At 38.7% G+C, this 26,684-nt stretch overlaps 1 protein-coding gene across 1 annotated transcript in view; it reads right to left on the bottom strand.

The window, feature by feature from the left end:
* The window catches only part of ctdp1 (CTD (carboxy-terminal domain, RNA polymerase II, polypeptide A) phosphatase, subunit 1), a 79,656-nt gene that overhangs the window by 36,948 nt on the left and 16,024 nt on the right, over positions 1–26,684 (bottom strand). Inside the window, exons 9-12 of the mRNA XM_057827913.1 lie at positions 21,378–21,519; positions 17,467–17,682; positions 16,585–16,738; positions 3,263–3,495 (exon numbers count right to left, since the gene is read on the bottom strand). Coding sequence (XP_057683896.1) covers positions 3,263–3,495; positions 16,585–16,738; positions 17,467–17,682; positions 21,378–21,519 — 745 coding nt within the window. The remainder of the gene's footprint in view (positions 1–3,262; positions 3,496–16,584; positions 16,739–17,466; positions 17,683–21,377; positions 21,520–26,684) is intronic.

Here is a 26,684-nt window from a genome sequence, read left to right as displayed (position 1 = left end):
CAGCTGACTCCCTGACACTGAGCAACAACTGGTGGGGTAGGGTTTAGCCTTGCAGCTGCAAACGAGAGATTTCTCCCTGCATTTTTGGGACATTTTGGGACGGTATGACAGAAAATTTTTGCAGTTTTGAAACCGTGACGCTTTCATGCCATGGTACACCTTGAAACCGGTAATCGGCACATGTGTATTGAGAAGTATGAGTTGATTTAATGGCTGAATATTTTGGGGGTCTGGAAAGTGGTAAACATCCAATGATAATATAGGAACTCGAAATCAATGAGCCTTGTATTCAAAAGGATTATGTGGCATATGTATTGTTCATTATGTTAAAACATTAAAATTATTACAATACCTGCGAAAAACCTCATTTGAATGAATGCATTCCACAATTTATGTATCCAACACAGACAAAATAAATCCGATCAGAAAACACTGGATTCATTCAGGCTGAAAATGAACTTAGAATGATCCTTCAGCCCTGGCAGCGGGCCACTCAATCCAAGTAATATTTGCAGCCGTGGTCCTTCTTTGGACAATCTAAGGTGTTTTCAGCACAAATGTAAATGATTGATGAGGGTAAATTGAACGAGGGCATCTGTAACATTACTGATGAATAAAGTATTTATAGGACAGAACATTCACATAGCTTTATCAAGATATTTCAACGATGAAGCAGTGGTAGTCACAGCACAGCAATTCTCATAACACACTCCTCGCCGACTGAGTGCTGATTGGATACTTTGCAAGCGTTTCGATCATTTGGTGATGCCATGACATCATTAATTCACTCAGTGCTCCGAATTAACGTGAAAGAGGCTCTGATGGTCACGCAGCTGAGCTGATCAAGACAACTGTGGAGATTAATATTTTTTGGGGACCTGTCCTATTCAACTGCTTGGACATGCAGGATGGTGACTTTGAATGTTTTTAAAAGCTGAAATTGTTTTAATGTGCCACAGGGGAGTTTGGAATACTCCTATTGTGGTCGTATTTTATTGTGTAGTGCAGGGGTCAGAAACCTGCGGCTCTTGGATCCCTCAAATGCGGCTCAGTTTAAAAAATAAAACATGAGTATTTGATTAAGACATATTGTGGTGCTTATGAGATTTAACAAAGTAATTAAGCATTGCTGTAGTGAGCAGAACAGGTCAGGCTTATTTTCTTTGTAAATAGAACACACACACAGGTCATTAATTCAACAACTATGAAAAATCATAGTGTTACATTCCAAATGACACCGTGATTTTACATAGTTGAGGAAATAATTACCTGCCTTAGTGTTATCTGATTAAAGGTGCATAAAGCATGAGCCTGACTGGTTCCCAACCCCCTTGGCTAACATCTTAATTTGAGATGGCAAAAAGTGTGTGCGGCTCCAAGGCCTGTCGCGATAACAAATTTTAGTAGGCGATTATTTATCTCATAAATTATAGCGATATGCGATTTTATTGCGCCCCCCCCCCAAATTAAACCAATTTACAATAACACAGTGAGAATACAGTATATATTAATAGATCAAGTACACCCATTTAAACACAATAAATGTTTACTCTTAAATTCAAAAACACTTTTTAAGAAATCATAACTAAAAACAATAGACCATGCCTCTTTTAAGTAAAAGACAACCGCACATAAACACAGAATAAATCAAATGTCTTTTTCAAGAAAAAAAAAAAAACAATTGCACTTAATAACTTAAGCATTTAGGCAAATGAAAACTTTTCCCCTCATAGCTTCTCCTATGGCGTTCCATGTGTAATATTCTGATTGGATGTTTTCCGAGGCACCCTGAAGCGCACTCAACGGTCACGTTGTTTTGTTCATATGACGCGGCAGTGAGAGACACAGACACAGCCTGCCGAAAGCCACATGTTGAGGAAGTGTTGTTAGCGCCGTGTGTTCATAAAAAAACAAAGTTGTCAGCACAAAGATGCGTCTTCGTTCGGGTCCGGCACGGCTCTAAGTTGACTGGGTTCCCCGCAGTACCTCAAAAATAGGCAAAATATACTGGCTGTGTACGGCTAACTCTGTTCCGTCATAATGTGGCATTCAAAACAAAGACAAACACACGGAGTCTGTACTCATCAGAGAAGCAAAGAGAGAGAGAGAGGTGGACTTTATTTGACTAAACATTTTTTCCCCCCGATTTTTTTTTTACTTCAATCATGAGTTTCCGACACTATTTAATTACTGTTTTAAATTACATAACTTGCATAAAAACTCCCCGGCAATCCTCATAGCTTCTGCTATGGCGTTCCATGACTAATATCCTGATTGGATGTTTTCCGAGGCACACTGAAGTGCACGCTACGGTGATGTTGTTTTGTTCATATAATGCGGGAGTGAGAAAGAGACGGTCTAACGAGAGCCACAGATTGAGGAAGTGTTGTTAGCGCCGTGTGTTAATACAAACAAAGTTGTCAGCACGTCGTGTGTGATATAATTGCCAGAAAAACACACATAATAGCAGACCTTGCAGCTTCCTTTTGAATGCTGTTCTTATAATAATGATCTGCTGCATCGTAAATCACTTAGTGACTTTCCACCTCGCTCCAGTGTATTTGAGCCCTGAGTCCTCGTCGCAGCATATTGCATAGTTGGTAACAAGGAAGCCGAACTTTTAAACAGCACGTCTGCCGCACGCGCGCACGCAAGCACGTGCACGTGAGGCGATATATCGCAGCGGGAAAATTACCGCCTTCATTTTTATTTACCGTGCGCTAAATGGAATTATTGTATATCGCGACAGGCTTAGGGCTCCCTGTGTTGTCTTTTCCTTGGAAACCAAACCAAAATGGCTCTTTTTGTGTTAAAGGTTGCCGACCCCTGGTGTAGTGGGAATTGTGATACAAAAACATGATTAAATTAGTATGCTGCCTACCTATGAGTAGTGATAAAACTCATTGCGATCTAAGGTACCATGTGAGCAGGGCAAACACCTAACAACCAACAAGACAGGACGACAGGTCAGATTAGGTTATGACAGGGCAAGTTCACTTCCTTGGGTGAGTGGTGGAGAAACTTGATGTGGGAGCAGTTAGTATGTATGTAACAGTGAAAAATGTGCTCTAGCGCATTTTACAAAATAGGCAAATATAAGATTGACTGCACTTTTGATAAATGAGCTCTTACCGCTCCATATTCACATGTAGTGGCAATAATGTGAAAGTGTGATACTGGTAGCATTCAAAATACCAAGTCTTTTTTAAAGGCTTCCGATATTAATGTTTGACTCACTACCACTGAACAACATGTGCCTTACCTGGACACAGTAGACAACAGATTGGCCTCGTCACATATCGTCTGGACCGGATCGTGCGTCTTAAGTGCCTGAGGACCTAACCCTCCTCCTGTCAGTGGTCCCTCTCCTTTCCGATGATGCTGTTCATCTTGCTGTTGCTGTTCTTCCTCTTCCTCTGCCTCTTCATTACCGGCTTTCTCTTTACCTCGCCCTTCACTCTCGTTATCGCTTTCCTCACCCAGGATGTCATCCACCTATCGAAGAAGGTGTGACACAAGGGAATCAGTACTGACAGTGACTGTATTTGGACAAAACCAAGTCATCAACAGCATTGTTAATCTTTTTGTTTGTGAGAAAACAAATCTATTATATTTGATTGGTTTAATTGCCTTGCTTAATCAGGTTAAACCTTTATAGTAAGTGCTCCAAGTTCAATTGGATAGCTAGTGTGCGATCAATTCACACTTAGTGCTCTATTGACAATCAACCTGTGATTGACTGGGCAGCAATTTTCATCCAAAGCTAGCTGGCAAAGGTTCCAGATGCAAGACGTGACCCTGAACATAAAAGATAGATTGGAATTAAGTGCTATATCAACATGGGCGGGGAATAAATGTGCCATTGCACGTTGTGTTATTAAGTTTAGTTCAATAGCTTCAAAATGTAATATTGTATCTAAATTTTATGGTAAGTAAGCCATTTAAAAGTCCCAGTAGGAAGTCACTAAATCAGCTGCTGGCTAATTCCAAATAGCTTTTAATGAAAAAGAAAAGAGTTTCTTCATTCAAACAAATGTCATCCGGTGCCTTTATGAGTCTTTAATGTGCTCTAGTGAAACACAGGATTTGAAGGCACATTACCATTTAACTTTAATGTTCTTTTTGAAAAATGTATAATACAGAAAACTGAGGCTGTGTCATAAAAGTATTTTGTAGTTGAACAATGAAGAAAGGAATGTGCGGATACTAAAAAGCATGAGGAAATGTAACATTCTGAATCTCTTGACATGTTATCCCAATACAGTAAATGAACACCACTGTCCTATTCCTTAGTTGTGATTTAGAAACATTCAGGCTCAGCAACATATTTGAGCAGTAAATGTAGAATGCAGTCAGTGCTCTGGATCGCCACAATTTGAAAAACTGCCATGGCTCATTTGACCTCTGCTGGAAATGGAGGTACTCACAAATTGCGAGATAAAGCGCAAAGTTCCCACAACATCCATTTCCTGACAGTAATCAAAGGCCACGCAAAGTGCACAGAAGGCTTTTCAAAGCCCCTCCCTCCCTCCAAAGCTGGTTTAGAGGCTGGTGGTGTCTGGCTGTAAATGCACTGCAGTCGAAGTGTGATTCCAAGGCTGTGGATATATTTTGTTGAGTTGTGGGAAGATGAAAAGGCACTGATTTCTTTACTCCCTGCTCTTCTTGCCCTCTCTCGCAAAGGAAATTGAGAAGGGACCGTACAAGATTAATCTTATAGTAACATGTAATCTAGTTGAGAAATTACTTGAGGCAACTTTCCAACAGTAAGCTTTCATGGAGTGAGTTAGTTTTACTGACATTGTATTGCTTGTATACAAATAGCTGCGTTTGTGTTGGGATTGCCTGCCAACCTATGAAGTGTGAAACAAACTAATATACTGTAGGCTATATCTCACTAGTTATATTGTTTCTGAAAACTGGCCTAGCAGAAACAAGCAAGCTGTTTTGTTTGTCCCCTCCGTCCATTGTTTCGGACCATAAAGCGCACCTGACTATAGGCCGCCACCCACCAAATTTGACACGAAAACCACATTTGTTCATAGATAAGCCGCACTGGACTATAAGCTGCAGCTGTCCTCCGTGTATTATGGGATATTTACACCAAAAGATATTAACTGGTAACACTTTATTTGACAGAGGCGTCATAGGACTGTCATAAGACCAAATGAACCACCATGAAGCTTTGAACCAAATGGCTGCAAAGCCTCATTGCTTCAAGAAGCTTCATTTGGCCATCTCGGCTCCCTTGGGGGAGACAGTCAACCTCTGCTGCCACCTTCTGTCTACTCTGTTGTCGTCCAACATGCCTCCTAGCATGCATTGCAGCGCTGCAGATGTACAGTGCTGCTCGAAAGTTTGTGAACCCCACAGCGATGGTCAGATTTTTTGTAAAAAAAACTAAAATAACCTTATTAAATGTTAAGTTATACCCAAATCCACAATACTGACATTCCAAATAATGGACTGAAACAAAAGAAATAGTTATATTGTCATTCTTTATTTAACAAAAGTGGTTGATTTAAGAAAAACTCAGATATCATGTGTGCAAAAGTATGTGAACCCCTTCAGTTAATAGGATATTGCGCCTCCTTTTGCAGAGATTACCTCAACCAAACGGTTTCTGTAGTGACTAATCAGCCTCTCACATCTACTTTGGGGGATTTTTGCCCATTCTTCCTTGCAGAACGCAGTCAGTTGAGAGAGGTTTGATGGGCGTCTGGCATGAACTGCTCGCTTCAGATCCCGCCACAGCATTTCAATGGGATTTAGGTCAGGACTTTGACTGGGCCAGTCCAGAACACGAATCTTCTTCTTTTTCAGCCATTCCTTGGTTGTATTGCTGGAATGCTTTGGATCATTATCATGTTGCATGATCCACCTTCTGCCAAGCTTTAACTTCAAAACAGATGGCGTCAGGTTATGTTCTAGGATTTGACAATATTCCTCAGAATTCATGATTCCCTGGACTATGTGGAGTTGTCCAGGTCCTGAGGATGAAAAGCAAGCCCAGATCTTGACATTCCCACCTCCATGCTTCACTGTTGGGAGAAGGTTCTTTTGGTGGTATGCAGTGTTGACTTTTCGCCAGACATGGCGGTTTTGGTTGTGACCAAACAGTTCGATTTTGCACCTACATCAGTTGATGAAAACTCTTTTTAATTTAGTCTCGACAACACAACTGTTAAAAAAACAAAAAAAAACTACTGAATTGATTGATTAGGAAATCAGGTTGAAATAATAGAAAATTCCAAAATGTTGAGGGGGTTCACAAACTTTTGAGCAGCACTGTAAATAACAATCAAAATTCATGTTCTGTGCTAATTATTTCTTCAGTTACTGTTCCAGTTGTTGCATTAATTGCTAGTTATTGTATTTGGTAACACTTTAATTGACAGTGGCGCCATATGACTGTCAAAAGACAACCATAATTATGACATTCCACTGTCATAAGCATTAATGAATGCTTACAACAAATATTATTTATTGTCATCCAGCAAATTATCCTACTTTTGATTGGATGTAAAAGATTCGAGCTGGACATAAATGAAGTTAGTGCCATAATTTGCTGGATGACACTTAATGACATCTGTCATAAGCATTCACTAATGCTCATGACGGTGTCATGTCATAATTATGATTGTCTTATAATGCCACTGTCAAATAAAGCGTTACCTATTAACCCAAATAAATCAACAAATAAACCGGACTGGACTATAATCTGCAGGATTTGAAATTAGGGAAAAAAGTAGCGGTTTATAGTCCAAAAATTACGGTAGTTAACATATTAACTTTGAGATCAAATTTGAATCCTTCAGTTTTCAGCCTCCCAAAAAATCATTTTCAGGAAAAGAATGTTTAATGAGAACATTCAAAGTTGCAGAAGCAGTTCAAGACCCTTCCATAAAGCAGGCCGATTGGGGTCCTTTCTAACTTTGTTTTACCATGTGCCCACTAAACAAAACAAGTCAATATTTTTACAAATGCCTGCTAAACACTTATTATGATGCTGCCTTTATTCCCCAGTTTGAAATACTAACTTAGTTTGCGAATAGGTGTCAAGGGTTGGTAACAGGTCAGCCGATGAACTGGAAGATCACAAAGAGTCGTTTAATGGGGCTGCAGAGGAAGGGCGCTAATAAAGGATAGCTCATCTGATGCCTAGAGGAATGTTGGATGAATCAAATGTACAAGTGGAGAGGCAGATGATAAAACATACACCTTAGTTGTTCATGAGCTTGGGGTGAACTCAAGGCCATGCTGCTACCTTGTGTGGGGAAAAGAAGGCTCACTGAGATGTTAACCAACAGCTGCATGTTACAACATCAAGGACAACCGGAGAATGGAAACATTTGAGTACAATGATGTCTGAGCACAAGAACTCTGCAGAGACTGAAAATGTTATCTCAGACTTACTGGATGATGCGGAATCAAAGCAAATATGATTTTATGCTAAATCAGGGATTGCCTCTGTCCCTCCTGACTCATTATTTAAGACATTGTAAGACCTTTTGGACTTGCTTCCAATGTCGTCGGAACAGACCTTTTTCTGTTGCGGCAAGACTTTGTCCAGGTGCATGAAACATAGTTCATTACATTGACTGCATGATAATCTAACTCAAATCTGAGTACAGACTGCTCCTGCTGCAAAGTACCGACAGAATTAAAAAGTGAGATGTGAATGAACACCAAATAAGATGTTTCATCTGAAGCAAAAACATTTTTAAAAAAAACCTGAATCCCACAGCACATACTTCAAGCGAGCGACAAACCTAGACAACTTGCCAGCCAGTCGACTGAAAAACGGCTGCCAAGAATTGTGCAAATGGAAATGAGAGCACAGGGAATAGTCACAGCATTCCAAGTTTAAGGACACACAACAAGAATAGCCGGTTGTGTTGACACATTGGATGAATGAAACTGGTCAGCTACCCAGAACTTGTGACAGAACCACTTATAATTGGACGCTATGGGGCAGGAGGATATTTATAAAATTCTTGACTATAATTCTTGACGCCACTCTTACTCATTAACCTGTAGTCACTAGTTTGACATTCCTTTGAGGAACTCGAGTTTAAAACTGCTAAGATACTTAGTTAAATACATCATTTGCTCTTGCATGATGGACAATTTTACAAATACCTGTTAACAAGAACAACGATAAAACGTCAATATTGGTTCATGGCTTGTTTGTACCTTTCTCAGGAGGTCCAAAAATAATTTATTGCTGGTTTATAATGGATGCTTTTCCCGAAGAGCAACCCGCAGACTTATGGAGAAGAGTGTCCTCTCTTGTGTCTAACAAGGACAAAACCTCAGTATGGATGCCTGAGATCAATATCTGTAAGGGCTAGGATTAGCGTGAGTGATGACTAGGCTTCCTTCTCCTATGATAAAGGGCTTAATGAGTCAGTACTCTGAGGGGTTTCTATAGTGTCATACAAACACTGATGTGTAGTGTCTAACACTCCATTAATTCATGCAAGTTCAATATCACTGATTCTGGTGATCCTGTCAGTAAACACAGCCTACCTTCTGCACTCAACTTTTTGGTCGAGATTTTTAAATGGACATATTTCCTATGGGGAGTCGTGTTCCATTTAACCTTTTACTTTACTGTATTTAAAATTGGAACACATGAAAATGAACCAGTTTAAATCTTTCAGTGCCATTGACGATGATTGTCAACCAGTACTGTGGCTGTTTTTATCCTCCTGCTTAGGGGTGTGACAAAATATCGAAATGGTGATATATCGTGATACTTTGTATCCCAAAAGGTTATCAATATGCTGCTGACAAGAATCGAAGGAACCATCAAGTTGCTACCAAACTCTTCCACCATAATAATGTCTCAGTTAACTAAGGCTGCCATTGACGGTGCTCGACGCCCAACATTTAGACTGGGAAAGTTCGTTCATTCAAAACCAGAGCATTCACAGTCACTCGGTCCGATTTTCGGTGCATTTACAGGTCACTTGTTGTTCATTTTAGGGCATTTACAGGTCATTTCCTGTTGAGTTTGAGTCACTGCCTATTCATTTGGGTGATTCCCAGGTTAGTTCCTGTTCTGTAACTCAAAATAAACAGGAAGTGATGCATAAAATACCCCAAAATCAACAGGTAAATGACCTTAAATGGCCCAGAATTACCTCATTGCCTGGGATTGGCTGCCACTGACGGCCATAGACGTTCAACCCGTTTGAAGTGGGAAGGATGGCAGCGAATTAATTCATTCACTGCCATCCTCCCAGTTCAAATGGATTGGACGTCTACTCGTGATAAACGCATTCCAATTCCCATCAGAAACTTGTTTTTCTGTTTATTAGTTGTTTGTAGAAAGTCCTAGAATGATTTCCTGACCAATACCATATCGCCATATCGTCAGATCATCGTTATCGTGAGCTTTGTATTGCAAATCATATCGTATCGTGAGGTACCAAGAGGTTCCCACTCCTACTCCTGCTGTGAATTTGAATTTGACACTAGGAGACGTCCAATCCATTTGAACTGAACTGGAAGGGTTAACGGCGAATGAAGATTTGTTCGCTCTCCTAGTTCAAATGGATTGGATGTCTATTGCTATCAATGGCAGCAAATGAGTTAATAGAGTACTATAGAATGATACTTTTTACATTACTGTAATTTCCTAACTATATGGAGCACTTCACTATAAGCCGCTACCTACCAAATTTGACACAAAAACGGCATATATTCATAGATAAGCCGCACCGAACTATAAGCCGCAGCTGTCCTCACTGTACCATGGGATTTTTACACCAAAAGATATTAATCGGTAACACCTTATTTTGCAGTGGCATCATGAGACTGTCATAAGACCAAATGAACCACCATGAAGCTTTGAACCAATTGACTGCAAAGGTTCATTACTTCAAGAAGACTCATTTGGCCATCACTGCTCCCTTGGGGGAAACAGTCAACTTCTGCTGCCACCTGCTGTCAACACTGTCTTCGTCCAAAATGCCTCTTAGCATGCATTGCAGTGCTACAGATGCAAATAACAATCAAAAGTCTTTTGTCTAATTATTTTGTCAGTTACTGTTCCAGTTGTTTCCTTAATTGCTAGTTATGGTATCTGGTAATACTTTATTTGACAGTGGCACTATAGACCCTACCCACCGACGTCACAAGACCACGTGCTCGCTGTATGGTTCCGCCCCCTTGTCCGTCATTTTGTCTCTGTATTAGCATTGGTTTCAATTGATCGAGGAATTTAAAATGCATTTCATGGAAGACCCGGTGCTTTCGGATGCCGTAAACTCACTGGATGTGTTGCATAAAAGGCGTTATGTGGAAAAGCTTCGTTCTATACAGTCGCCAGATCCATATTTGATGCCCAAATCGATGTTTTTCGACCCACTGTCTTCGCCCTGTCTGCCTGACATCTGCTACGCTGATATTTACAACTATCTTGTCCACACAAAATCAGCCTATTCTCACGAAAATTTGAAAAACTTCAAGAGCTTGGAGGCTTATAAATACTTCGTTGCTGGTTGGGTGAAACAGGTCCTCGTCCACGAAAATTCGGCAGGAATCTATCTTGTGCTTGGAAAGGTGAGTTACGAAATTTTCAATTCAAAATCTTTTATTCTCGCTAACATCCACTGTCAAGTCTAATTTATTTCATGTCATTTGTCAATGCAGTTAGGGCTTTTTAGGTTTATATGGTTTATCGATAGCACTCTCACTACATACATACGTGTATGTTGTCGGCGATTAGCCTAGCAATGATCTTAATTGTGGTTATTTGTCAGCCCAAAACCCTCTAAGTATATCTTAAATGCATCTTACCGGATATAAAATGACTACTACATAGTCTGTGGTGATTTTTTGGTGCCCAGTTTTCACGTCGAATTGCAGCCATCCATTTCGCTCTCCTCTTTGGATCCCTCGGAATACGGTAAAACTTCAAGTCTCTCCTTCCATCTTCTCTGTTAGTGCAACCAACAGCCACACACGCCTTCACCATTTTGATTATTAATGTTAAGGAGCAGAAAAACACGCCGTAAATAGGAGGAATGTACGTAGCCGTAACAGGTTAACACTATGTTTTGACGGACAATTGGGCGGTACCATTCAGGAGAGCGGAGTTGTGACGTCAGGTGGGTAGGGTCTATAAGACCATATATATATAAGACCATCATCAAAGCGGTGTTTTTTTTTTTCTTTGTGTGTGCAACGACAATAAAAGGCAATTTGAATCTGATAATTATGACATGACACGGCCATGAGCATTAATGAATGCTATGAAAGATGTCATTTTGTGTCATCCGGCAAATTATCTCACCTTTGAAGGGATGTAAAATATCCAAGCAGAACATAAATGGAGTTAGTGACATAATTTTTCCGGATGAAACTTAATGACATTTGTCACATGCATTCATTAATGCCCATGATAGTGTCATGTCATTACTATGACGGTGTTATGACAGTCTTATGATGCCGCTGTCAAATTAAGTATTAACCAAAATAAATCAATAAATAAGCCGCACTGGGCTGTAAACTGCAGGATTCAAAATGAGGGAAAAAAGTAGCGGCTTATAGTCCGAAAATTACGGTAATACTCAAATTAAGTGTTCATAATTAAACTTCGGCATGAGATGTTAAAATGTACAATAACAACGTTTGAGGAATTTTAAAATCTATTCAACGATGCAGCAAAATCAACAGGTGCAAACATTTGAGAGAACTATCAGAGAAAGGCACATCTCTTGCACTGCCTTAATCATTGCAGCAATTCCTTAGCAGGGTCAAGCAGTGCGTCACACCTTTGCCAAAAAAAAAAAAAAAAACACGTCACCACCGGTGACATTTACCAGACTCAGATTTGTACATAGAGTCACTCAATTAAAGACCTGCTCTCTTTTCTGGTACCTTCAAGTTGGAGAACGTTTACGAATGTCACAGCCTGCCCTTTGGATGACATTTGAAATGCAATGCTTCAGCAAAAGTACTTGGGTCACTCTGTAAAATATTCTTACCCAATGTTCAACAACGATTAGCCTAAAGAAGCATGCAGTTCACCTGTGCCCCTAGTGCCCCTACAAAAAAAGGCTAAGCATTGTATTCAAGAGAATCTTTATGTAATTACAGTGATTGCTCGCTACTTCAAACTTCGTGCCCTCAGTCCATCGCAGATTTTTTTTTTCAATTAAAAGAAAAAAAAATACAGATGAGCTGTCCCGAGCCAACGTGTAGTCTCACTCTCGCAACCTCCCTCCCTCTCCCTGCTCTTTGTTCGTCAGGCGTCAGGCGTCACTGGAGTTGCTTTTTAAAGTTAATAATGTCGACAGATGTTTGTGTCTGATCTTGCCAGTCACGAACTTCAAACACGCCGCATGCGACAATCATCGTTTAACCTGTTAAACAGTTGCTGTGGCAACTCATTTTGTGTAAGTGAGATGGCGCCGAGTTGAGTGGACTCACTCAATGAAGCATTTAATAAAGCCAAGCATTTTTCTACTACAGTACTTCATTTATGTTTAGAAATAACATGGTGGGACAGTAACATGTTTAAAACTTATCATAATTATTAAATTTGAAGTGCTAAAACCATTTATTAAAATATACATTTTTTTTTTTAATTATACTTTGGGGATAAAATGAAAAATGCATGTTTTAAAGCGATCTCTTTCCAATGCTAAATCTGAAAAAAATACATTGAACAATACATTGAGCTACTTCGTGGTTTTTCCACTTATCGCGCCTGGAATCACTGTATTACAGAAGATATGTGGAAAACCAAATACTTTCAAGTGCTAGTCCTGACCACTATGTGAAGCATTTGGTACAACAAAACTCAAACAAAGGCTATCATGTCTTAAAAGATCTTTGGAGGAGGCTAATAACAACATCATTAAAGGAGACCAATAACAACATCATTAACACTCATAGATGAACAAGACTGGCTTTACGGTCATGTAAAAAGTCAAATTTACACAAGTGCAATGTGGCGTTTCAGTAACAATACACTGTGTGAACACTGAACACCTCATTAACCAACTCGATCTTCAACTTGCGCTGCATTTAAATTAGGCTGGCATTTAATTACGACGAAAATTAATTATGTCCATCACAGCGTGGCAATGTACACAATGGTACTAATTAATAACAGCCGTGGCAGTGGGAAAAAGAAAAGAAAGAGCAGGTCTTTGGGCCTCAAAGATAAATAAGAATGAAAGTGACTGTACTTCCAGCAGCTGCGGTTGCAATTTCCGTGTACACGGAGCGACAATTATTGGACAGATTATCCAGCAGATATCTCAGTGGAAGGACATAATGGAACAGCATTAGTGACATCATTTTCACAGCCGGGCCGAGTCTTGCCATAGCAACATCCTCAGAGGCTATTACAGTTATCAGACTTTCATTACAAGACAAAAAAAAAACACAAACACACCAAGTCTCCCTGGCATTCATCTTAATATCAATTGCAACAAGAAGACATTTGCAGAGTAACAATACCGAGGAAAAGCAATTTGCCTATCTATTTTAACCTTTTTTAAGCAATCAAGTACAGGCATCGTGGACAATACGTTTCTTTCAACCTTTTTGCCTTCAGGAAATTAATGTTGACAATGCTAGTTTTAAATTGGCAGTTCTATTTCACTATACAATCCATTGCTTTAATTTGCTTGATTAGGTTTTTTTTTTAATACCCTACTGAAGAGTACTATTGCCAATGACAACATTGACTTTTCTACCACCCAATTTTAAACCTGTCGCGAATCTCGCAACAGGCAATAAGTCAATTTATCGCACGCTAAATAAAAATTAGGGCGGTATTTTTCTTTTTTTAGCCTGCTATAAAACATTGGCCCTACTATAAAACATTGGCAGTCTTCCCCAAAATGCAAAACCGTGGTTAAAATGTGACACTTCAAACATGAAAACTCACTGGTTTACAGAATTTGTAAACGATATGGGGAAAAAAAGAATATCACTGACATCACATGCATGACAAAAATAGACCCCCCCCCTTTTTTTATGGAGTGTAACGCTTACGGTTAGCTGCTTAGCAAATGTGCTCCCGAACATTTTAACATTTTAAAATAAAAAAACACGTTATGTTCAAAAAGTAATTAAAGATTTCTGGAATTAATCTAACATATTTCAGATTGCACACTAAGAATAGCTGTAAAATGACAGCCATTATGAAAAATCTAATTGGCAATGAATAATTTGGCTTCAAATTTGCTAATGTGCACTTTGCAGGATAAGATAAGTCATTTTAGATCAAATAAACAAACATTTTAAGATAGAATGTGTTTTATATAAGGATATCAATTCATTGCATTTGAATATGTGATTATTAGGATGTATTGTCACTACATGAGTGGTTGAAATAGACAATTTTATCGCTTATCTGCAATAATTCATGAGACAATATTTCGCCAACTAAAATTTGTTATCGCTACAGGCCTACCCAGTACTCTTTAAAAAACAGTAGAAAACCTATTGCATTTTATTGTATTACTTCTCATCCAGTGTCATTATGTATATTATTTAAAGGAATGTGCTATTTTTTTCTTGAATGTGGCTCCATTCATGCAAAACCTTTTTTTTTTTTTTTTTTAAATTCGCATCCAGTCTTTCAATTCAGGAGCCTGTATCTTGAAACTGTCACAGACCCCCAAAAATAAATAAATAAATAAGAAGGAAAGGAACAGTACTGCAGTTTCCTAACTGAATTACAGACCAACTTTAAATGAGTTAACTGTGTTTGCTGTTTGGTATTCACTGAAAGCATGACCAATTACAATGACGTCCAGGTCCTTGGGGGCACATTTCATTTAACCAAGTCTCATTTCCGAGCAACCTCAGACTGGGCTCAACATACAGTGGGTGGAAATATATAAAACATCTTTGCACCTCCTAGTTCACATCACGTTTTTGTGATATACAGCGGTATGAAAAGTATTTGAACCATTTGGAATTTCTCACATTTCTGCATAAAATCACCAAATGTGATCTGATCATTGTCAAAATCACACAGATAAAAATACAGTTTCTGCTTTAATGAAAACCACCCAAACATTTATAGGTTTTCATATTTTAATGCGGATACCATGCAAATAATGACAGAAGGGGGAAAATTAAGTAAGTGAACCCCTATGCCTAAGGAGACTTCAAGAGCAACTGAAACCAATTTTTACCAAACAATTTAAGTTAGGTATGTGCCCAATCACTCATGAGTGGTTTAAAGCTGCCCTGCCCACTATAAAACACACACCTGGTAAGAAATGTCTTGATGGGAAGCATTTCTGATGTGCATCATGGCTTGGTCAAAAGAGCTGTCTGAAGATCGGCGATCAAGGATTGTTGATTTGTATAAAGCTGACAAAACCATCTCTAAAAGTCTGGATGTTCATTAATTGACAGTCAGGGAAGTTATCTACAAATGGATAGAGTTTGGCACTGTTGCTTCTCTCCCAAGGAGTGGCTGTTCACCAAAGATGACACCAAGAGTTCAGCACAGAATACTCAGGTAAAAAAACAAAACAAAAAAAAAACTAGCGTGTTTGCTAAAGATATCTCTGTGCACACATCAACTATATGTAAAACTATGGCCAAGAATGGTGTTAATGGGAGGACTCCACGGAGCAAGCCACTGCTGTCGAAAAAAAACATTGTTGCTCATTTAATGTTTGCAAAAAGGCACTTGGACACTCCACAGACATTTTGGCAAAATATTTTTTGGACTGATGGAACCAAAATTGAATTGTTTGGGAGTAACACACAATGTCATGTGTGGGGGAAAAATGGAACAGCTCACCAACATCAACACCTCATCCCCACCGTGAAGCTCGGTGGAGGGAGCCTCATGATTTGGGGCGGTTTTGCTGCCTCATGGCATGGACAACTTGTCTTTATTGGAAGAATGAATTGAAAAGTTTATCAGAATGTTTTGTAGGAAAACCTGTGGCCGTCTGTCAGACAGTTGAAGCTTAGAAGAGGATGGATGCTGCAACAAGACAATGACCTAAAAACAGTAGTACATCAACTTCAGAATGGTTTCAGAAGAACATAATACACGTTCTGGAGTGGCCAAGTCCAGACATGAACCCCATTGAGATGCTGTGGCATGACCTAAAGACAGTGATTCATGCCAGACATCCTAGGAATCTGACTGAACTACAGCAGTTTTGTAGAGAAGAATGGGCCAAGATTAGTCCTGATTGATGTGCCAGACTGATCTGCAGCTACAGAAAGTGTCTGGTTGAAGTTACTGCTGCCAAAGGGGGGCCCACAAAATATTAAATGTGATGGTTCGCTAATTTATTTTCCCCCCTTCTGTCATTGTTTGCATACTATCCTCATGTTTGGGTGGTTTTAGTTAAAGCAAACACTGTTTTTTCATCTGTGTAATTTTGACAAAGATAAGATTACATTTGATGGTGATTTTATGCAGGAATGTGAGAAATTCCAAAAGGTTCGGATACTTTTTCATACCACTTTAAATAATTTCAAAACTTTTCCACCACTAATACCACTTCTCCAGTAATGGTTATGCTGTTTAAACGGGATGAGGACACATCACATACAAATAGCAGTTGGGTACTTTACCTCTTTATCCATGCTCTCGAGGTCCTCCTTGCAAAGAGTGTACAACGGCATAGTTTCTGACATGCTCGGCTGGCGCTTCCGACGCGCCGGCCCTAGCGACTCGTCATCCTGGCTGGTTCCTGCCGCCACATCTTGCTGACAATTTGGCACTCCCCTGAACAATGAAAAAAGTTACTCAAATAAATACTAGATCAATGTCGTGTTTGTTTCACTTCAGTGACTGAAAAAGTAGGTAAAGGCCCACATTATATGTATAAGTGGGAAGAGGAAGTTTCAACTTAATTAAATCTTTGATTATGAAAATCAAAGTTTATGCAAATCTGCTTTATCGTTTTCTTAATCCCAATTTTTCTTCATATTTATTATACGTGACGGCATATTATACTCAGGAAATTATAATATGTTACACAAGTGTGTTCCATAGAATAATGAATAAAACCTTGCACTGGTGGGAAATTGAATGCTGACAATATGAAATGCAACAAATAACCACTAAAGCGTGAGTTTTTATTGTTCTACTGAGTAGCTAAGGAAATACATGTCACGCTTGGGAGTCATCTAGGAAGCACGGTAGTTGCAGAGTAAGGTAGCTGAAGGAGAATGGGATGGAAGTAAACGTGGCCCAATGGACAAACCATGTACAGTGTTTAAGATGTATGATAAATGAGTCATGTAATATACTGCACCAATAGCGGAACCAAGGTTTTGATTGAAAACACAAAAAATTTCTATTGATGTTACTTTGTGAGCATGCAAATGTTAGCAGAAAATTACAGGGAAAGGATTATGAAGCATTGGATATTATCCATTATTACCCATGGAAGCAACTGTTGAAATTTTATTGCACAAGTATGTTATCATAAATTTGTCTCGGCTCAGTACCTGAGACATGACTGCTCCTGCTGATCAGAAGCCTGAAGGAAAGGCACCTGCAGCGACGCCTGAGGGACCTTGCGGATCAACTTGCCAGTAACAGGGTCGTAGGTTCGAACCTCGGGGAGTGCTGGTGGAGGTCTGTGCTGGATGGGAGGTGGGTTTTGTAAAACAGGCTTCTGGCGGGAGCCTTGCTTGTCAATAAAGGCTGCTGGGCTGTTGCTCCTTGAACCGGGGAAGGAAGATTAATTTATATTAATTTTCCCCATTGTTCATCGAAGAAATCTCTACTTCCTGAATACAAGCTTACTGGCTTTACGAACAGTCCAGTGGACTAAACTATTGATACAACCAGTGTTGTTAATCTTACTTTTAAAAAGTAATCAATTACAGTTACATATTACTTCCCCCAAAAAGCAATTGCTTTAGCAACTCGGTTACCTGAATGTTAGAGTAATTAGTTACTTGGCAAAGTGACTGGTGATAATTTTTATGTTTTTAAAAAAAAAAAAAAAAAAAAAAAAAAAAAAAAAAAAAAAAGGTCACACAATGTGAAGTTTAAAGGGTTTTTGGGACAATTGGCCCTAGCCCAATTCTTTACCCTAAATTTTAACTAGACACAAGGGTATTGCGGATATTGCGATAACAAGATAGTAACTTTTGCTATGTGTGGAAGTCATTTAATGTTGTGAATCAACCGTTAAAGTTGTTAAAATTGCTCCCGTTATTGCATTAGTTCCCTTCTGTCTACTTTTGACATATGTAAGTTTTAAAACTATTTCATCATTTAAAGATAGATTTAATTCAAGATTTTGCCAATTTAGGAGCATTTTAGATAAAAAGTTACTTAGGTTTGCTAGGAAGGTTCTCTTCAACATAGCCTTCCTGAGACGTTTACTGCTTTAAGATGGCCGCTGTTCACTAACGCATCTAGTTCTTTATTATACATGTTGCTAATGCAGCCGTGTCTGTCATTTGCATCTAGTTCTGTATATACGTGATATCTACCGAAGCATCATGTGGGCGTAGTTTGTCGGCTATCGGCTACAGTCAGTTATTATAGACCCTACTCACATGACGTCACAACCACGCCTCCGCGCCATATTGTCCATCTACTCGTCGTGTTGATGCATTACCGTTCTTTAAATTCCTCCTATTATGGCGTGTTTTTCTGCTCGTTAACATTAATAATCAAAATGGTGAAGGCGTGTGTGGCGGTTGGTTGCAATAACAGAGAAGATAGACGGAGAGACTTGAAGTTCTACCGTATTCTGAGAGACCCGGAGAGGAGAGCGAGATGGACTGCTGCAATTCGACGAGAAAACTGGGCTCCAAACGATTACCACGGATTATGTAGTAGTCATTTTATATCTGGTAAGATGCATTTAATATATATTTAGAGGGTTTTGGGCTGACAACCACAATTAAGATCATTGCGAGGCTAATCGCCGACAACATACAGTTTCAAATTCAAGATGCTTATTTCTTCCACCATCATTACATTTTGAATAATATTTAGCTGGTACCAAGTGAAAGAAGCTGGCCTCGTCTACGGATCATCAGTTAAACAGGTGTGTCCAAACCTTTTGCAAAGGGGGCCAGATTTGGTGTGTTAAAAATGCGGGGGGCTACCTTGGCTGATTTACATAGAACAATATATTTAAACAAATTTTAGCAAGCCCTTCTGTGTGTCACATTTGCTTTATTACTTTTTTTAATTCATAATTTCAACAGTCTCGTCTTTGTGGCTTTCTCTTTCGACACTCGGACTCTTGCGAAATACTGCTGCTGTGAAAAAATAAACTAGCTTCAAGTTGCTGTAATTTCTCGCTGCGTATCTTCCCTGTAATGTTGTCGTACATGTCAGCGTGTCTTGTTTTGTAATATTGCGTCACATCGAACTCTTTGAAAACAGCGACTGTCTCTTTGCAAATGAAGCAGACACAGTTGTTGCGTGTTTTATTGAAGAAATAGTCCAATATCCACCTATCCTTGAAGCGTCGGCCATTGCAGTCAACTTTTTTTTTTTTTGATTGTCGCCATTTTAGAAATCACACAGGGTAATGTTGCTTAGAGTGCTGCTCTTAAAGTTTTTCAAACTTTCGTGAGAATAGGCCGATTTTGTGTGGACAAGATAGTTGTAGATATCAGGGTAGCAGATGTCAGGCAGAGAGGGCGAAGACAGCGGGTCGAAAAATATCGATTTAGGCATCAAATATGGATCTGGCGAATGGATAGACTTAAGCTTTTCCATGTAACGCCTTTTATGCAACGCATCCAATGAGTTTACAGCGTATGAAAGCACCGGGGCTTCCATGAATTGCTCTATAAACTGAACGACTAATTGAAACCATTGAGAATAGGGCTAAACAGAGACGGACAATATGGCGGCCGGATACAGCGACACGTCATTCTGTGACGTTGGTGAGCAGGGTCTATTGGAGCCACCTAGCATAGTAGCATCGCGTTTGCAACGGCGTCACCCTCCCTTGCCTCCTCCCCACTCCTGCTCTGCTCTCTCATCTCCGTGAGTCCATATTTCTCAGATTTTTGTCGCGTCAGTCAACCAACATAGTAACGCACGCCTTTCCCGCCTCAGCAACAGTAACGGCGATGCCAAGACAAGAAAAGTAATTAATTAGATTACTCACTACTGAAGAAAATAACGCCGTTAGTATATTATTAACAGCACTGGATACAACCATCTTCAGCCTAGTGTAATTCCAATTAAGAATGGTTTCAATTAGGGCTGCAGCTATCGAATATTTTAGTAATCGAGTAATCGACTGAAAATTCTATCGATTAATCGAGTAATCGGATAAAACAAATATATTTTTAGGTGAAGAGCAATTATAGATATACATGAGAAAACAAGACATTTTATCATTTTCAGTCAATCAATGTCTTTATTTTTGATGTATATTGTTGAAAACAGCCAACAATTGCATCTCAGATGTAACTAGAATTTTAAAAAATGACTAATTCACTGCTTTCACTCAAAAAACCTTTAGATCTTAATTATATATATATATATAAACACACCTAAAAATGCCTTTACGCTTGATAACACACATCACTTAAAAGTTAGGATTTTTTCCTACGTTTTTCAATTAAATTTCTATTTGTGTCAAGCCATTTTTAAGTTCTAGTTAAGTTTTAAGTTAGTCTAAACTGTAAGTCCTGATAGGATTTAAGTTTTTGCACTGTTCAGAATAAATGTATGATACAGGCTGTATTGGAGCACATCAGGGACTAGTGCTACTTGGTGTTTTATCCAGCAATGATTACTGAGCTAAAATTGATAGTTAGCATTGTTGAGTTTTTATTTGACATGCTCATCACTCCACAACGCTATGTTATGTTATAGCCTGTATGTAAGACACGTTAGCCACGCATCGAAAGCGGTCTTAATTAATTGAAACCTAGCCCTCCGCAGTGCTAACGTAAGGTGAGCTAGTAGTGACAGTAACGTTAATCTTATACAGTATATTAGCGTTTAGCGCTCTTTATTAGCGCTTAGCGCTCTACTGCTTTAAGATGGCGGCTGTTTGCTAACGCTGCCCAGACGCGGCCTAGTCTGTCATTGCGCATCTAGTTCAACATACATGTGATCTCTATGAGACTCACTGGACGCCACCTGCAACTAAAGTAGCATGAGCGGGCTAGTATTTAGCAACGTCGGCGTCGTTTGTAGCGGTTGTCGGCTGCAGTAAGTTTTTTTTTTTTGCTTCTTCCTCTACGCACGTGACATCAGCGCGTTGTCCCGCATTAAAAGTAGTCCGAGCAAAACGTGATGCTTAGAGCTGTCAAAATAAACGATTACTCGAGGTGAATAAAATTACTCGGATCAGTTTTTAAACTCGAGTTACTCGAGTTGCTCGAGTATTCGTTTCAGCTCTAGTTTCAATGTCACAACTTACCACGGCTGCTTGGTGTAGTCTTCCTTGAGTGGGAAAAGCTTCTCTTCAACCCTTTCCCAGCGCTCCAGACAACTCCACAGCCAGTCAGGGTTGACCACATGGAGGTTCTTGCACTCCTGCGCCTGACGGACCTTCTCTGTGCCTGTTGTGCAAACAAAGCGAAGGGTGACAATGATCGGGCAACTTCAACCGTCCGATTATAACCTATAAGTAAATACACTGACTCTTTGAGTAATTTAGAGGAAATGTCACACTTTGGGAAAGTAAAAGAGAAAATAATTGCCAGGTCGATACTTGCACAAAGATAACAGGGAAGATTTCTCTTCCAGCCGTTGTCGTTTCACTTTTCAGGCAACTCAATAGCATCTTGAAATCCACAGAGAGTAACACTTATTGATGTTTGACACAACAGACACACAAGTAGATGCTTGGCGTATGGGATTAAAAAACGGGGGTTATTTTTTTAGGCTTGATCAGGCTTCATTTAGCAAGAAAAATCGGGAAAATCATGTAAGCGCAAGGGAAACTTGGAAATTAAAATGACAGGGTTTTTTTGTGTCTCACATAGGGATGTCCTGATCTGGTCACGTGATCGGAAATCGGGCCGGAGGATCGGAATCCGGTGAAGAGGATCGGGTTTTGAATTAAAAAAATATATACAGGTAGTCCCCGTGTCAAAAGTATGGTTGCTTGCCACCTTTCAGAAATAGAAAAAAGGGATGCCCCCTTTGTGCCCAAAACAGTACAGGCGGCGAAAAAAAGGGCCCCAAAACTGTATCTATTTATATATATTATATTAATATATATATTAATATATTTATATATATATTCCGTATTGTTTCCAATACGGAACACAACTTTTAATTCCCAATTTGGAACGATTCAGTATTTCATGGGACGGGTGGCAAGCCTATTCAAAAGTGCTGTAGAAATGAGGAAAGTAAGCTAAGCGGCTATGTTGTGCGTGTCAGAGAGAGACTCACTCGTGCGCTGCTTGCATTTGTGGTTTGCTATAAAGATGGAGTTGTTATGTTGCTGCTGGTTGCACAAAGAAGGAGGCTAATAAAGAGATAGGATGCTGTGATCAACGATTATTAAATTATTATTATTGTCACTCATACCAGAAATGCAATGAAAGGTTGTACTGGATTCACTTTTTATTAGTCTTTTTCCTGTTTCACAAAGGTAAACAGCAACCTTGACAAAGCCATGATAGCAACGATTTGACATCCAAGTATGTAGCTGTTCATATAAACAGTATATATAAATATATATTTTTCAAACGGAGTGGTATCGGAATGGTATCGGGGCCAAAAAATGGTATTGGTGCGTGCAACACTAGTTTTATACTCCGCAACACTCCTGGAAAAAGTAGAAGAGGAAATACAATAATAAGTACAGTACTGTAACATGTTTGGAACTTTATTTCAAAGAAAAACATTATTGGATCGGGACTCAGTATCAGCAGATTCTTAAAATATGTGATCAGGACATCCCTAGTCACTCAAAATAATGGTCTTCATGTATGTCTTTATTAGGACAATATACGATGTAGTTATGAAGTTAGGGTCCCAGAGATTATTTCTAATTTCCTCCTGTAGCTGGGAGAGGAAATTGTTCACTAAAACAGGTTAAACTATGTTTAAAAAGAAGGAAATGGTCAGGGTACAAATTGGCTAGCCGTTTTGGTTAAACGGACTAAATTAATCACTGTCTAATTACTGCAGCATTATACTTTCAACACAATAACATTTAATATTTTAGGGTTCTAGCCAAATAAATCAAACTTTGCAAAGTCCTGTTTTCCTTTTTGCTCCCCCTTACACCATCGTTCATCATCTTCTCGTGCTGCTTGAGAATGAGAGTCATTGCCAAGCGTATTTTACAATGCGGCCAGCTCCCAAGACAACAAGCCATTTCCCGTGCTTGCTTCTTTTCAGAGGCTAAATTCAATTGGTTGCACTCAAAAGTGTGAGTCTCATTTTGAATGAGTATTATTTCCCGAGATTTTTCAGCCGACAGTAAGCACTTTGCTAGTGCACGCCGAGCATATGCCACTAAATTTGCATTCTCATTAGTGAAACCGCCAACTAACTCAATCCTCCATTTTCTCTGAAGAACAATTTTGACAAAGCTCAGATACACGCCGCTGCCAGTATGAGAGTTAAGCTTGACATTTAAACAAGCCTTGGATGACCCTTCTTGGATTCCGGCCTCATTAAGCAAAGAAAAGCTTCTATCACTTCAGAATGGTTCCAGCACGTTGCTAATAGACACGTCCCAACTGACTGATGTGGAGGTCAGAAAAAGCACAAAAAATGCTCCTAATTTCACTTGTGAGGCCTTTTAAATTTTAGTTTCAGTTTTATGCAAACTAGTGCATGAGCTCCAAGATGTCTGCCATCTATAATGTACATGAAATTAATCCCTTGATGCCTGAATTAAATTTAACAAATGTAAAGACATTTGGAAAATACATAAGTACATGAAAAAAATACTATACCTGTAAGTAGAAAATTAAAACTAGAACAAATTAATTAGAAAATCCTAAATTTAAAAAATCCCCAAAATGTTTTTTTTTTTTTTTTTTACTAAATAGAACAAAATATAGAAAAATTAAAAACAAAAAGCAAAATTGAAATTGAAAATAAAAATAAGGAAAACATTAAAAAAAAAAAAAATTAAATAAGAAAAAAATCATTTTATTTAATTTGGAATTTGCTGTTTTTTTAAACTTTTTTTTTAAAAACTTTATTAACTGCCAATGATGGCAACAAAAGTAAATTTTATCCTGGAAGGCTGGCAGTGAATGATCGTATTTTAGTGCAATTGACGGCAATTCATGTCCTTTCAGACCGGGAGGGACTGAGTGGACACAATCTAAATGGACTGGACGTCTTTCGCCGTCAATGGCAGCCAATTTTGTATTTTTATTTTTTTGTTATTATAAGAGTTTCTCACATTTTTTTTTAATTCAATTCCTATTTAGTATTTTTTATTGATACTAACTGTATGTCGTTATGTATTTCTCCAATACTTTATGTATACAGTGGTACCTCTACTTACGAACGTCTCTACATACAGAATTTTCAGGTTACAACACGCCTCAACGGGAAAATATACCCTCTTATTACGAAAGAAATTTCTGGATAGAAAAGGCAAAAATACAGTATGGGCTGCTACTCGCAGCTCGTAGAGTAGGGGTGCCCAAGTCCGGTCCTTGAGAGCCCCTATCCAGCTTGTTTTCCATGTCTCCCTCCTTTAACACCCCTGAATCAAATGATCAGCTCATCAGCAAGCTCTGCAGGAGCCTGCTAATCAGGGCCATGTAAAGAGGGTTGCAACACTCTTTGATCTCGCAGCGGGTGGTCACGTGGTTCATGAAGGGCGTGAGTAGTTCCAAGCACAAGCAGCGCTGTAGGGGTTTTCAATGGAACTGACAGCGGTAATTGCGACATTTATGGAAAAATGGATTAAATCACGTATCTAAGTACTTGATTATGTCATTGCATTATAACATATATGTAAATGCTAGTTTTACATTTGGAGTAGTAAGGCGACAACTGAATACTATGTAAACTGTTACGCAGAAGGGAACTTTCCTATGTTGTGGAGTGAAAGTATACAGTAATGTTGTGTTAGCATTAGCACGGGAAATCGACTTTTAAATTGAAATGCAAGATGATTTAGGTTTTTCTTTTTTCACAACTAGAATACCGTTTTCTCAGAGAATGTCTAGATTTCCTTGATTTACCTAACCTTTGGTAATATATTAAAGATAACGCCATGTATAACATATTTTGTTCCCAAGTTCTAAGTGGTAGTTCCTAGTTTGTTTTGTCGCATTGACATATAAAAACACTTTTGTTACCCAAAAAGTTTGGGTTTGTGGTCACTTTTAAATTCTATTTTCCATTTTCTTTGCTGTTGCACTTTCTAATGCTTATATATGTGTGTACATTTTACTTTTCATTTTATAAACTTAGTTTGACCTGAAACACAAAGAAATTACATTTAACAAATATTTCCTGCATAACTTAACTAAATTTTGAGCCTCTAATTTTAGCAAAACCAAACCTGTACCTTTTAGATGCATTTTTCATTTAATTTGGACCCAAGCAACACAAAATGATTACAAGACCGGAACAAAATTTTATTTATTTTCATCAACATGGTGTAATGTAAAAGAATAACAACTTATTACCCTTTGAAATCATATTTTCTATTGACCAATTGGTGAAATTGGTGTCATGTTCATTGTTTACACCTAACATTTTATAGATCAGTGGCCTGTGATGGTTGGTTGAGCAGCATGGTTTCCCCAAGGACCAAGAGCAGCAGAAAAAAATGGATGGCAATGGTCACCCGTCAAAACATGGAATAAAAGGCTTTTTTGTTTGTTTGTTTGTTGCTATTTAAAAATGGGCTTGGTGCCCACAGCCAGCAGTCACCATCAGCAGGCACTAGCAGCTGTCACCAGCAGAAGCAGCAGCATAATGTGGATCATGAAAATGTAACCTAAAAAAATATATATACATTAAATTTGTTTTCTATGATAAATTTGTGTCTAATATTTGTTGACATCACTTTTCAATCTATACACATCTCTACAATATAATGTAGTATAATGTGTATAATGTAATACAGGTTGTCATGCATTGACTTGGTACTCTTCCATGAGGGTGATACCTTAGTTCTAAGCTTACAAAATTGAGCTAATAAGCATGTGAAAGCCTGTCGTCTACCAATACTCACAAATACAGATGAGAGTGTACGTCACAAAGGGCCTCTGACAGAGTTGACAATTTAAAAGAGGTAGTGACTTAATCAATTTATCGCTGGCGATACATTCCCAGTTAGCAGAGTCAGCTTAAAAAGTAAGATAAGATTGCACGTCAACCAAGACAAAATATATGTATAAATACAAGGGCTGCCAAATTTATCGCGTTAACGGGCAGTAATTAATTTTTAAAATTAATCACGTTAAAATTAGGGCTGTCAAAATTATCGCGTTAACGCGCGGTAATTAATTTTTTAAATTAATCACGTTAAAATATTTGACGCAATTAACGCACATGTCCCGCTCAGAAAGTATTCTGCCTTTTGGTAAGTTTTACAGCAAGGCTTTTGTGCTGTCCAACAGCGAACTCTTGTGGTCGCTTTGCGACATGGTTTATTATTTTCTTCTTTTCTTTCTTCATTATGGCTGCACGACGTCTCGGGCTGATAATGTTGTGCTTATATGATCCTTGGACAAGATTTGTCCGTAAGTATGGTTGTTGTAAAGAATGTACATATTATGTTAGT

The sequence above is a fragment of the Corythoichthys intestinalis genome, chromosome 22 (genome assembly GCF_030265065.1).
Source record: "Corythoichthys intestinalis isolate RoL2023-P3 chromosome 22, ASM3026506v1, whole genome shotgun sequence".
Lineage (NCBI taxonomy): Eukaryota > Metazoa > Chordata > Actinopteri > Syngnathiformes > Syngnathidae > Corythoichthys > Corythoichthys intestinalis.
Note: the sequence above shows the minus strand (reverse complement) of the source record. Positions and strands in the feature narration are given on the sequence as shown.